This window comes from Botrytis fragariae, assembly GCF_013461495.1.
Source record: "Botrytis fragariae strain BVB16 chromosome Unknown tig00000112, whole genome shotgun sequence".
Taxonomy (NCBI): domain Eukaryota; kingdom Fungi; phylum Ascomycota; class Leotiomycetes; order Helotiales; family Sclerotiniaceae; genus Botrytis; species Botrytis fragariae.
Window position 1 is genome coordinate 1,276,650 of NW_023500997.1, and position 14,513 is coordinate 1,291,162.

General features: G+C 43.8%; 3 protein-coding genes across 3 annotated transcripts; 1 reads left to right on the top strand and 2 right to left on the bottom strand.

The window, feature by feature from the left end:
• Positions 1–1,992: 1,992 nt before the first annotated feature.
• On the bottom strand, positions 1,993–3,813 carry Bfra_007960 (putative glycosyltransferase family 69 protein; the record flags this gene model as incomplete). The annotated part of the gene is made up of 1 exon (XM_037338327.1): positions 1,993–3,813. One exon carries the CDS (start codon positions 3,811–3,813, stop codon positions 1,993–1,995), a length of 1,821 nt encoding a protein of 606 aa, XP_037190390.1.
• Positions 3,814–6,709: 2,896 nt separating this feature from the next.
• Positions 6,710–10,401, bottom strand: Bfra_007961 (putative pt repeat family protein; the record flags this gene model as incomplete). The annotated part of the gene is made up of 4 exons (XM_037338328.1): positions 6,710–6,803; positions 6,923–8,019; positions 8,076–9,979; positions 10,158–10,401. The coding sequence occupies 4 exons, from the start codon at positions 10,399–10,401 to the stop codon at positions 6,710–6,712; spliced, it is 3,339 nt and encodes a 1,112-aa protein (XP_037190391.1).
• Positions 10,402–12,407: 2,006 nt separating this feature from the next.
• Positions 12,408–13,992, top strand: Bfra_007962 (uncharacterized protein; the record flags this gene model as incomplete). The annotated part of the gene is made up of 3 exons (XM_037338329.1): positions 12,408–12,474; positions 12,532–13,662; positions 13,724–13,992. 3 exons carry the CDS (start codon positions 12,408–12,410, stop codon positions 13,990–13,992), a joined length of 1,467 nt encoding a protein of 488 aa, XP_037190392.1.
• Positions 13,993–14,513: the final 521 nt, after the last annotated feature.

Consider the following 14,513-nt stretch of genomic DNA (forward strand, 5'->3'; position numbering starts at 1 on the left):
AATGTTGACGTGACGATGCGATGGCTTGACGTGCTTTGAGGGCACGTGATATCCATGTCGGCCCCTGTTCACGTTGATGTTGATATTTGAACGAACTTCATACCTCATGATGATAGTGGGACCTTAAAAGTGATCAAAAACACAATGGGAGGTGGTAAAATAATATCTTCCATTCAAGGTAAGTTCATTTGAATAATTACCAAATACTCCGTAGAACTGCGGTGTGTAATCTGACATGATCCAATACATTCAACCTTCAAAACGCATCCCTCTCTCGACTTGTATTTGAATCTCACGGGCTTAATTTATCTACCCACCTACCTACCTACCTAGCCATCCAATGTTCGATTACCTCATTTCTTCTGGCTGCCACAAGGAAACCCGATATTTCCATTCCGCTCTACGATCCCAAGTCTCTCCTTCGCATTATCGTATTCTCCCCCTCTGAAAATATCAGTACTCATCACTCACATCTTACAACGGGTAGAATAGAAAAAAGAAAGAAAGAAATGATCACGCTTCGGGCGGAGATGTATACGTGAGCGCACGCTAGCGCACAAGCGTATTGCAACTAGCTCTCGTGGCTTTGAACCTGAAGAGACGCACAATACGAATCAATCAATTAGATCTATAATGAAGATATTGTAGTCACCACCGAGGTGATACCAACAGCAATAATGAAACAGAAAGATAAATAATCGATCACATAGTCCACAATAATTATATCTACCTACCTCTCCTCTCACCTCTCACCTCTTCCCATCCCCCTCCTATTTTCAAACCTTCACTTTCCCTTCCCAAATTCAACTCCCAAATCAATTCCCAACTCCCAACTACCTATCACCTACCCATCTCTCAACTTTCTACAGCCCAATCCTCATATCTCATTCTCTACCCTCCATCCTCCATGCCAAAGCCATAAAACCACATACAATACATCTCATCTACCCACCCACCTACTCACTCACCCATCCACCCACGAACTCACCCCCCAAATCCTTCCCTCGCTTATCCATCTACTTCCCATCTACTCACTCACCTATCAACCCATCAACCTAATATTTCAACTCCAAGCATTTACCCCTCTCCCTCTTTTTCTCTTGAAACATACCAAATATGACACTCCACTATCACATAATTTATTATCCTCTACCCTCTACCCTCTACCCTTTATCCTCTATTCTCTATCCTCTCCAAATATCAAACATCATATTAATATAATAACCATCCACCTACATAACCATAACCATATCTATTCCCAGAATCCCATCTCATCCCATCCCATGCCATACCACCTCCTTCATTTGCCCCTCTTCTTTCCTTTCCCACTCTCCTTCCCTCTCCCTCCCTCACTAATCCAACCCAATCCAATCCAATCCAACTCTCTCTCCACACCCACATCCTCAATCTTTCTTTCCCAAAACCACCACATCAAGTCTCACTTAACATCAATCTCAATCTCTTTTCAACCTCTCCCCTCTCCATTCACATGCACATTCACATGCACATTCACATGCACATTCACATTCACATCACATTACCTCACATTACCTCACACCCCTAAATAACACAACACAACACAACACAGAATATTAAAAGAGTATAATTTCCCTATCCATCTCATCCTATCTTATCCCTAAAAAATCAAGATAGAATATCTTATCCACAAGAAACCCCTATCCCATATATATATATCCATGGATAGGTAGGTAGGTAACAGATATATCCATATCCATATCCATCCATTTATCCACCAAAAAAGACAAAAAAGAAAAACGCTTCAACGCCCTACTCCCATCATTCCCCGACCAGCTATTTGTCAGAGGTGTTTAAAGCCAATCGATCTATTTTATATCCCAATCCATATCACGTGCGGTTTATTCGCCAAAAAACAACAAAATGGTTTATCTTCAACTCATCAATCAATCAATCGGAATTCCTCCTCCTCCTCCTTCTTTCTTCCATCCACCCAAAGGAACAGATGGTAATGACTTATACCCTCGTCGCATTAGCTTCCCTAGGCGGCACCTCTCCTCGGAGATTTACCCACCCCTTTTCTCCAATTCCAATAACTCCCTCTTTCAAAATCGTCAATTGTCTTACTCCGCAGTATCCTCCTTTTCGGGCTACCCTCTCATAATCCACATAATGCCCCTCTCTCTCCCAGTAACCTTTTGGCTTTGCTAACGCACCATCACTTGGTGTTATCTGTCGTTTCGCATGCATGATTCTCGATGGTGGAGAAGTCTCTGCACGAGATTTAAGACCTCCAACTATTGCGGAAAAATATGATGATGAAGATGATGCTTGAATAGAATTAAACCCTTGCCAGGTCGAATCCTCAGCGCCTACATCTCTCTTTTCTTGTTTCTTCTTGTCCGTAGAACTGGAAGCATTTCCATATTTTCCACCAAAATTCTTTTGCAAATCAATCATGGCTTGCTCCTGCTCTGGTGTAAACGAATTGGGAATCCATAATCTATCCTCCACAATGTCTCCTTCATTTTCCATTCTCCTATCATTGAATCGCGGAAGATGCGCAAAATGGTTGATGATCGCTTGCCATGGTGTAAACAATCTTTCAAATCTCTTCGCATACTTAATATAGTTGAATGATTTCGCATCATATGTCACTCTCACGAAAGGATTCATAAAAATTCCTTCACCCCAATCTTCATTGGTATTTGTAGTATAATCTGGGAAATCGGGTGTTGCGAGGATATCGGCGTGAATCAGGCAACATTCGGAAGAATCCCAGAAAGATTCTGGTTCGGATCGAAATTTGAGGGGAAGTTCTGCGACCGAGGTGGAACGTTCGTAGATATGATCCGAGTCGTTGGGTTCTCTTTCTTTCGACTTCGAAGTGGTCGACTTTGCAACTTCCTTTTGAAAAAATCTCCCATCGAAAGCTACAATACCACCCCAACAGCTCTTAACTCTGACCGCATCCTTTCCAGCCAAAACATCATTTCGACTGGTGCTTTCTCCTCTTCCTCCAAACCACGGAAAGATCGGCACACCGATGCTGTATCCCTCGGTATCCCTCGTAGCATATGTATCGTAGTACTTCCAGCTCGTAATAAAATCCGCACCACAAACTGCCTTGTACTCCGCCTTTCCCTCTTCATTGACATTGGTCCCCCACAATAACCTCATCGCACCCTCCACCTCAAAGATTACATCGTTCAAGAAAAGCACTCTCTCATACTTCTCCTTCACCTCTCCAGATGTCATGGGATCCAAAGCCTTATTCCTCACATCAGCCAAGTATTCAATTCTCTTCACTCTCGTCACTCCACTAGGCAAAGTAATGCGATGTAAAGTGGAAAGATCAATAACATCATCTGACTCTGCCACAATTTTTCTCTGCACACCATGCAATCTCGCGCTCAATCTCTCCAAGGAATCTTTCGGTCCTCCATATACACTCACGTAAACCCTCTCCTGTCCAATCGCATTCACCAGCGCCACCAAATTATCACCCCAAGGCCCATCTATAAGTTTCGCATCCACAATATTCGCTGCGATGAATACCCTTTCATCGCTAGGTATCGAGAATGTGGGAGGGTTGGTGTAACTGGCGTTGAAGGTAACCTGCCAGCATAGAAACAGGATGAAGAAGAGAAAAATATACGTGGGTTTGCAGATTCTTCTCAAGGCTCGTAGGAGTTTCGATGCTATACGCCGCGAGGAGACAGATGTATCTTTATATTCATCGGTAAAGTCGTTGGCATCGAGGGAATTGCGAGGGAGAGGAGCGTATTGAGGGGATGATGATCGCGACATCTTGTAGAGTTGATTTTTGATTCCCATGATGAGATTATTTTGCTGAGTTCTGATATAAGTTGTCCTTCATCTGACAAGCTTTCGGTATTATTGAAATCCGCAATCTTATTCGTGGTATGGCTTTGTTCTTGGTGTGATTGACTTTCTTTTCTTTTTCTTCTCCTTTGTCGTCGCACTCCGACTCCAAGGCCAACTCCAAACAAGTATATTTATGGCGATGTGATAAAGAGCGGAATGACTGCCATGTGATGACGAAAAGTCTTGGTAGAAGTGGAAGAGGAAAGGTTGAAAGGATTGAATGGAATGGAAAAAGAAAGTAGTAAATAATAATGCAAAAGTGAATCAACGGGAAGAGTATGTATTCACAATTAAAAATTCATAAACAGAATATAATAGGCAGTAGTGAAGCGGTATAACCAGTGGTGAAATTATTATTTTTGTTTGTTTGAGGATGAGGATGAGGATGGATGAGAGAGAGAGTGTGTGTGTGTGGGTGTGTGTGTATGTGTGTGTGTGAGATTGAGATTGAGACTGTAATTGAAATTAAAATTCGAATCAACTCATCAACTCATCAAACTTATTATTGTTATTATTATAATTATTATTAAACTTCACTTCACTTTCACTCTTCACCTTCACTTCAATCAGGGTCCTCTCTTCTAGTCTTTCTCCTTTCCTCCCCCCAAAACCCTTGTAACATTGACTTTACTGCATCTGCATAGCCCCCAGAATCTACGCTCTCTAGTGTCTTGACTAGCGTCTTTAGCCTCTCACAATTGACGCGGCCCATACGTGATACAAGGCCCGACGCCCCGACAAAAGGGGGAATTACCGTAATTACCATAAGTTGTTGTGAATGATCATGAATTACCATGAATTATCATAAATTATCATAAATTATCACAAATTCCAGCCAAACAAAACCGTCCATCTTTCCCTCACCCAACGCATACCTCGGTAATTGATATCCAATCATTCCATCACATTTCTTCTTCTTTCCCTTCTGGACCAATGAGGGTTTGTGAGAAGATCAACGCAGTGGTTACTGTATTGAGTAATTTTGGATTTTGATGTCAATTCAATGCACAGTTACGACAGTGGAAGTGGAAGGAGGCACAGCACACATGATTCAATGCCATTGGTACCGAATACATTAGGTAGGGAATTGTAGGGACGAAGTGTACGATGTATACATACGGTGGGTGTACATACAGGCCCCCAACTCTTTCTTCTCTCCTCTCCTCTCCTCTATTCAATGGAACAAACGAGCGAATGATCTTACGAGGACACGAAGAAACGACGAAAAACGAAGAAACAAATCACAATCAAGAGAGTAACCTATCTAGGTACCTATCTCAATCCCCTCCCCCTCCTCTTACTCGCACTCGCATCTCGCACTCGCACTTCTACTTCATTCCGTATATCAATCATACTTTCGCACTTTTGTACTTTCGCGTTTCCTCCGCCGTGATATCTATCCGTAATACTTATATATAGATACTCTCATCTCTTATCTCTCATCTCGTCTCTTATCTTCTCGTTCTCGTTTCTCACTTCCAATCCCCAATCATCTAGCTACCAACCCTTCAACATCCCATCCCAAATTAACCCCAGCCACCAGTTCTCAGCACATGACAACACAACTCAACTCAAACCCACGTGACTACAATGCATGCATACTTCCCATCCAATCCATCCCTCACTACATCTCCTCTTCAATCCCTCCCCAATTCCCTCCACTATCCTCCTCTATCTCCCCCTTTTCCCTCCCCTCTCCCTCTCACACCCATTCACCGTACCACCTCCCCACACACACACACACATACACACCTCCATCCATCCATCCACCCACCCACCACCCACCAGCCATCCCTCCAAAAAATTCGCATATCCAATACATTATCCCCAACACCATACCCAATCCATCCCTCCAACACGCTATACGCTATACGCTGTACGCTATCCGCTATACCCAATCCATCCCCCCACCGCCAAAAACTACATACAATACCAAGGGCCGTGCCTCAGTGGAACATAGTATTGCATTCTTTCTTTCCTTCATCCATCCATCCATCCATCCATCCATCCATCCTTAAGTATTCTCCAGTCCTCGCACGAGTTCCCTACTACCTACTCATACTCATACTCATACTCATCCACCCACAGCCCACAATCGACAATCGACAATCCACAATCTACAGCCTACAATCGACAATAAACAGTAACCAACCAACCAACCAACCAACGATACAAATTCGCAAATGAATCGTCCCATGCATGATACCCACCCTCCTACCACCTTCGACCCACCCAAACCTCCAAACGTCCACTTGGATATCCATAATTCTCTTCCCTAACGTTCCCTCCGGTGTGTGTTCCACTTTTCTAAGATTAATTTAGCTACGTATCAAAGTAGGATGCCCTGAGATGCCGCAACAAACAAACTTCAATCATTATTAATACACAGGCATGTACCTATATACCTATCTGTACACACACCCCCTCCCCCCCCTAGGAGTAAATCACTTTTCACTTCTTGGCATCAAAATCAAATCACAATCACAAACTTAAAGTAGAAAATATCTCATAATTCATAATTCATTTTCATTTTCATTGGGGGTTCTAGACTACTCAAATACCTCACGTACGAAAGCATCAAGAACCGTAGGATACTATACAATGCAATGCAATGTAATCTTGTTAATAACCTCCTTGAAAAAGACAACTCCCTTCACCAACCATCAATAAATGAATGAACCAATGAATCAATGATTGACTGCGTCGTCGAATCCCTTGTCATTCATCATTCATCATCCATCCCACCCTTGTATTACCTCCTCCCCTCCTCCCCCCTTCGATCAAAATAGAGCAATTCGCGAAATAAACATAATCCGTTCCGTTGCAAGCAAGCAAGCAATTGTGTTCAGGAGCTAAGACCAAAACCAAAATTGGCCAGGCCAGATAAGTACAGGATGGGTGCAGTAACGACGATGAGGAGTGCAGGAACGGCTATAAGCCTAATTTTCATGTTAAGGGTACCGATCAGCTTGATGCGAGTCCAAAGTTATAATAAAAGACTCGAGGGTATCATGTGAGAAAATAAGGAAAGATCAAGTCCAAAGGAAGAAATCCTTACGTGTGACGTCCGCCACCACATAACTTCCTAATCAGTCCTCCAATCCAATCTACAAAGACGACCTGGAAAAATGCTCGGAGAAAGTTGCGGGATTTGGCGTCATTTCCAGCAGAACGCATCGAAGACGGGGTAATCGATCTGTCGGGTGCACTAGATGATGGTTGTTTACGAGCTCTTAATTGCGAGTCATTAGCCCCATCAGCGAATGATGTGGTCTTAGCAGCATCCTCCTCAGTGGCAGATTGATCGATATTCGCATTCACACTCGCAGCTGGAGTTGCTGGCTGGACGGTGATGCTTGGGCTATCCTGAACTGGGGCGGGAGAGCTGGTTGCAGAGCCTTCAGCAAGGTTGAGAGATTTATTTTCCACGAAAGGAGTTGGAGGCAAATCTGGAAGAACCGGTCGGAGTTTACTTGGACCCTCGGTGAAATTTATGGCTGGTAATTGAGGCGATGAGCTTTTGGAAGTTTCGATAGCTGCAGGTTCAGACAATTCTGCTACATCCGTCTTTGAAGTCTCGGTGTCATTTGTTTCAATCTCTTGTTCGCCGGCGTCTTCATTCGCTTCATCCGTACCATTCCCATCAGCTTGAGACTTCTCCATACTAGGTGGTAGAGCAGTCAATTTGGAATCCGATTCACCTTCAGCATTCTCTTCTACAATTGGAAGTAATGACGGGGAGCTCTCATGTGCAAGCGATTGGGGTGATGGTGTTGTTAAACCGGCAGTTGCATGATGATTGCCATTCGTGGTAACAGGGGAGAGCGGGGTTCTTTCAACATCTGCTGGGTCTTCGCTCAAATGGTTTTCAAGTCTTCTGACATGCTCCAATATCTGATTAAAATTGTTGGGAAATGGCTCGAGACCAGGATCATTCGGATCAAATTCTCGAAACATTGGCTCTGAAGCTGTCATTCGAGCCTGCGCACTCTCGTATTCTAAACGCTCTTCAGCGGTAGGGGGACCATTGCACTCATGAGCGAAAAGTGGTGCCCGTTCCTCAGATGGCGTTTCCGTGTCCAAATCCCGTTCTAGATTGTCAACGCCATGTGAGACGAAGTCCCGCTGAGGGGTTGGTAATTCAATTGAAGTTGGCTGCGAAAGAGGTCAATAATCTGCATACGTGAATAAGAGCATGGTGGGAAGCCTACCTTAGAATCGTCATCAATATGAGCTGCCGTATCGGCAACCTCGGCAGCAGTTGTTGCAACCTCAGGAATTGGTGTATATGACAGTCTTCTATACCCAGTCTTTCCAGCCTCCGTATCTGACATAGGAGGTGTTGGTGGTGTTTCATCAAGCAATTCAGCAGAGTCTGCAACCTCAGCAGCAACATTAGCTAAGTCCAGAGTGGTAGCTTGCTCTCTGATGGTGATATGATCAGGTAAAGCATCCTGGGCATGTAAAGTATGTGCATCCTTTTGCGCATATGTTGCGTTACTTCCGAAATCATCGCCATGACGTGGCTCGGAATCAACCTTCTCAACACTTACAATTGGTGCCGATGCAGCTTCGATGGGGATGCTTGAATGGCCATCGTCTTCTGTAACACTTTCCGTACTAGCAGCAGGTTCGTCGACTTTACCTTGTTGAACTAATTCCTGGGCAGGGCTTTCTTTGCTGTTAGAGTCAATCTCATCAACTGGCGTTTGTGCTTCAATCGTCTCATCGACTGGTGTTTCAACAGCAGGGGTTTCTTCCACCTCAGTTGCTTTGGATTTGACGTCGTCCTGGACCGCATTTTCATCGCTAGAGGTGGTCGTTTCGATTTCAATCGGTTTCTCATCTACAATTGGTTCAGACACTGGCTGTTCTTCTTTAGGTGCAGTGTCAGTTTCCTGTGCAGCAGCTTGTTCCGTAGAGCCAGAATCTTCTGAAACACTCTCCACACTTTCCTCGGGAGGTACAGCATTGGAAGCATTAATCTCAGAGCTCTCTAGTTTTTCCTCTTTAGGCTCCTCAGCTACCTCCTCAGTGGTTTCATCTGCAATGACGGGACTCGAAATGAGGATCTCAGAATGTGGTTTACTTGTGTCGGTCCCTTCCGTCAGTTTCTCCTCAAGATCAGCGTCACCAACCACCGAATCAGTTTCTTCTTTTGGTTCACTCTTGCTAGCATGTTGTTCTGGCTCCAATGTCGATTCTTCGATGTGGGCAACTTCTGGTTCTTCCTTGGTATCATCCACGTCCTCGCTAGTAATAGGTTCTTGGATGGATGCTGGCTCTTTGACATGAGTGAGCGTAGCCTCTTCTTGTGTCTCACTCTCGCTGGACTTTGGTTCTTCGATTGTGGAATGGGCAGCCTCTTCTTGTTGTTCTGTGACTTCGTCCTGCTTTGTACCAGTCTCGGCATGTAGTACCTCATCATCTTGACTTGTGATTTCGTTAGACTCTACCACTTTTGTTTCACTAGCGGAAGAATCCTTGAGAGTCTCATTAGCCTCTTGGGCGGTTGAGGCTGGATGCAAGTCAGGAGTTTCTGTAGTTGTTGTCTCCAACTCCTTGGCAGTCTCTGGTTGAGCATGTGACTCCGAATTCAATGGTTCTTCAATTTCAGTGTCTATAACTTCAAGCTCATCTACTGGTACACTTGACGTATCAGGGAGGTCTGCGGTTGCTGTCTTTATCTCCTCGGTTACTGGTTGAGGGTGTGATTCCAGATTTTTTGGTTCATCGAATCCGGTAGTTGAAACTTCGAGCTCTTCGGCCGGCACGCTGGACGAATCGAGTTCTGGAGTTTCCTTTTCAGACTCAACTGCATGGCCAGCTTCGGCAACAGGTAGTGATGATTCGTGCGTCTCTTTGGGCTTCTCTGATTCGGTTTCGACACCATGATCCAATGGAGAATCCTTGACTGACGTGACTGCCTCGAGATTTGGGTTATCAGAAACTTTGTCTTCAGACTCAGTGTGTTGAGTTGGCTCAATTATGGTATCCATCGTTGACGCTTTGATGTCAGTTTCGGGCATTGTGCGAGGGGTTGAATTGTCTTCGTCGGAAGATGCTTTGATCGGAACTGAAAGAAGATTGTTTCGATTTCCAATGTCATCGACAACTGTAGAAATGAGTGTTATTTAAATATCCGAAAATTTAAAATTATTTATCATGCATTGAAAAGTGGATTAATGAATTGAAATTTCGCTTCATATGTGGCAACCAAATTTTGTAATGAACAAAGTCGTAGAAGTTTTGGAGTAATGAGGTAGAGAAAAAGATGAGGGTAATCCACATACCAATTGGAGCATCTTCATCCGACATCCACCAATCCCCATCACCAATTCTGAATTTGTATTGATATTCTTTCCCCTCTTCTACTTCGACAGCTTTCGAGAATACGTAATGATCAGTTGAAACATTTTTGTATTCCATCTCCCGAGGCTGCCATCCTGATTCAGGAAAGGAGCCGGCGAGATATATTGGTGGGGCAGTTCCTGGTTTGGAATATGTAATGACAACTGATGTCTTCGCGTCTGCCATATTGACCTAGTATTCTGCGAGCTGTCATTACCGGTGTTTGACGTATATTTGAGATCAAGAAAGGAAAGATATCACTGCTTCATGGAATATAGGAAGTGTCGGTCATAGACAGCGGAGAGACTGTCTGGAAGAATGAGAAGCGTAGGTAAATGGGATGACAACGACGGAGGAGGGTTTTTGTGGAGGTTCTCGAAACAAGCAGAGATTTGTACGGCAGCGTGAATGCTACCAAAATGCAAAAGAATTCGCCGAGAGAAGGAGGAACCGTGACGACATGTGAAGTGATATGTAGAAAAAGGAAAGGAAAGGAAAGGAAACAAAAGAGGGGAAGGGCGAAGGAAAGAAGATTAATCCGTACCTGTTTAGAGATAATTAATTGGCTCTGATAGTATACAACTTTTCCTCTACAAGATTATTCACCAAAGAATGCCTTGCAACGGAAAAAGCTTTGGACGTGAGTTTATACTTCACAACGATGCATGAATTGAGTGATGTATATCAAAAATCAACGTCGAAAAAGAGAGTATTCGGAGGGTTACTGTCGTTCAGATAAGGCTGATAACGACAAGGCTTATCGGGTCCAAAAACTGATAGGATGAACCAGATATCAAATGGGGTCGTAGTGATGTTTCTCTTTTACGAAGAGGATTGAAGAGATCGAGATGAGAGATGAAGTGCAAAGAACATTCGAGCAGAGCAGATCAGTTGTTCGTTTGGAAGGGGTTCATGATATCAAGATTTATTGGATTGGCAAAGCAACACCACTTTTTCGATGCAATGCAAGCTTACTCCGTACTCGTCCTAGCCCTTCCAGATAAATGCCAAACTCTTCTTTCTTTGGGTACACCAGCATTTGGGGAGGGGAAAGACCTGCGTCACATAAGAAATCATCCTTGATATATGCACTTCTGGACGAATGAGATGCTTGATATCCACCTTCTATCTGTGCGACATTGTTGGCAGCCACATCATAGCTCACGCCACGGATGATTGTTGGGCTTCTCCGCCGAGAGAATTTTTCATTGAGGATGGGGACATGGGAGGTGAATCTGATGGGTTGAGAAGTACATTATATGATTTCAACCGTTCCTTAGCTTTCCGAGGAGTCAAGATATACATGTGCACGGGGGTGACGGGAAAGATGCGTGAGTGGGTGGTGACACGTGAGTGGGTGGGTGGTGACACGTGAGTGGGTGGTGACTCGTGAGTAGGTGGTGACTCGTGAATGAAGTGAAGTGAAGTGAAGTGAAGTGTGGAAGGATAAAGGATTGGTGTGGACATTTCCTTCCGCAAGAGAAGATCTGGAGTACTTCGTATGATAGGCCTAGCCTCCATTAGCGTGACATCGAGAGTGGGGAAGCTTTTATCAGCAAGGATGGAGCTGTGCAAAAGCTGACGGTGTGATTGATCATTGGTTCGTTTACTACAACCAACGGGAGTGAGGTAGACATGTGATATCTCAGCCTTATCATGCGAGGCCAACAATGATTTTTCTTCGAGGCTGAACCACCTCCAGCAAGAAGGAAAAAGAAGGGAACACCCAAAAAACACTCTCTTTTCAATATTCAATGTCAAATCAATCGTACATTATTCGGAATTGAATCTTGAATCTTTACATTAGCAGCCTATCAATATATTATGAAAGGTGCTTCAATGCAAATTAATATCATGGTAAAATATCGAAATAAATACATGTTTCGATATATGATTTTATTTGAATGCTTTGGTGTGCCGCTTTTCCCCCATCACACGGAGGCTGTACCTCGACAATCTTAATTCACTACTGAGGACTTCGAGGATTTCGACCCTACTACCGTATGAACCTCAACCATTCCACAATTTACAAACAAATCAAATCTCAACCGTATTATACACGGAAATTCGATACCAGTATCTCGGTATCTACAGTGAGATATAATCGCTGTGCAGTCTTGTTTGATCTTCCGCAGAACCTTTCTCGACCATCCCTTGATTCCAGGTCGTGGTCTCCCCAATTTGATTCAATCATGTCTCTGCCACCATCAATTATTCATATCAAGAGGAAAGCCACAGATTTACCTCAAGATTTTCTTCGTACGCTACACAGAAACTTTCTGCGCCGCTAATAATTACTAACTCAAATCCTTATAGGTGTTGATGATGCCGTCACAAAACGACAACGTCGGACCACCGATTTTGTTTACTCTAGACAGCAAACTCCACAAGTCGATACTACCCCCTCTACTCCTCAATCAGCTCCACCAGGACGACGCATTAAACCTTTACATCGTTCTACAAGCTCCCGGTCTTTGACTGTCAAAAAACAAGGGAAAAGTGAAGGAACTGTTCAATCAATAAATGAAGTCAATAAAGAGGACCAAGAAGTCAAGACCCAACCTCCGACTGCCAATATTCCTACAAAACAAGATGACGAAGTGAATCATGCTTCAGACAGCATACAACCTTCAAGTAGTGGGTCCCCTCTGAGTCGTGGAAGTACGAAGAAAGCAGTGCAGCAGAGACGATTCCATCTTTCGAGAAGTGCAACACCTTCCATTTCTCCAGGTCCAAGTACTGGGGTACGAAAGCGCAATGCTACAGTGTTTATTGAGCGTCGCGTGCGACAAAAGACCCAAGAGGAGAAGTGGACATCTGTGGCCAACGCTGCGATAAAATCGGAGAATGTTGCTACCCAGAAACAAGACCAAGAGGAAAAACCACAGAAAAAGCCAGGCCGAGGATCGAGAGTGCAAGTAGCACCTCCAAAAGATACGAAGGGTGAGAAGGATGCAAAGGAAATCCCTGCACCTCAACCAAAACCACCCTCTGCTTTGGTCAACCCTTGGGGTCTTGATACAGATGATTTGGCAGCACAGATGCAAGCTTATACACTACAAGAAATTGGTCGTAGTATTGCAGAATCCAAGGCAGCAGAACCTAAACCATCTGTACCAGTACAATCCTCTTATCGCAAATCAACATCTACTAGATTCAAGCCCAAAGTACCAGCTTTGCGCTACAAGGAACGTCATCCAGAGGAAAATACCATGGAAGTTGACGAGGATCAAATGTCTGGAGTTGAGACTGATGGGGATGTGGATACCGATTCAGAGTATATCATTGAGACATATATTCGTGTTCCTGCTGAAGATATCGACAATGAAGATAATAAGATCAATTTTGGTATTCTTGTGCTTGATGCTCAATCAGATATTGACGAGTTTTATCAAGATTGGGATACAGATGAAGAAGTAGAAGATGAGGCGGAAGAAGATGAGAATGGTTCGTTCTCCTTATGATTCCTTGATGTTTCCAAAACAATCATGCTAACACGCCCTCAAAGATGAGAATCACTACACAGCCGATTATCCTGATGCGGAAGTCGACTCAGACGACGAGTACAATAGAAATGCCTATGCATATCGTACCGGTAACGCTTCAGATCTCGAGGAATTTGACGAGGATGATAGTGATGCAGATGAAATGGGATTTAGTGATGATGAAACCGACAAGTTGAAATATCCATGGCAGAGAGTTGCGGCTCATGGACGGAGAAATCAAATCAACCAATTTGCGAGTGGTGAGGAGGATGAGGATGCGGATATGGAATAGGAATAGGGGAAATGGGAAACGGTTGGTTGAGGAAGGGAGAGATGAATGCTGAAGGGTTACTTGTGGTAATGGGAGAAGTCTGATGGGAATATGAAGTGGAGATGATATTTAGGATGTCTGTTGAATCATTGAGGTTTACATCTATTGTGCAGGAAAACGAATTATTGAAAGGCATGAAGCAAAGCTTGATAGAAGGATACCGTATGGCAGAGCGAGCGAGACATAGAGAGCGAGACATAATCCTATGAGGAAGCACACCTAGGAGAGAAAAAATCAGAACGATGAATGTGTCCAATAATACCGACCTACAGTCCAACATCCAAGATTCGAGAGAGTTCTGCCCCTTTTAGATATGAAAATCCTTTTTTGATTTTTGAATTGCTTTGAAATGATGAATTTGTGAATTTGATGATGCTTAGATTGATGGGAATATAGTTTGGAGTTATTGAGATACTGGGTTGGACTTGAGACTTGGGAGGGGAAGCTTTGTGCGATGGGATGGGATGGGATGGGATGAGATG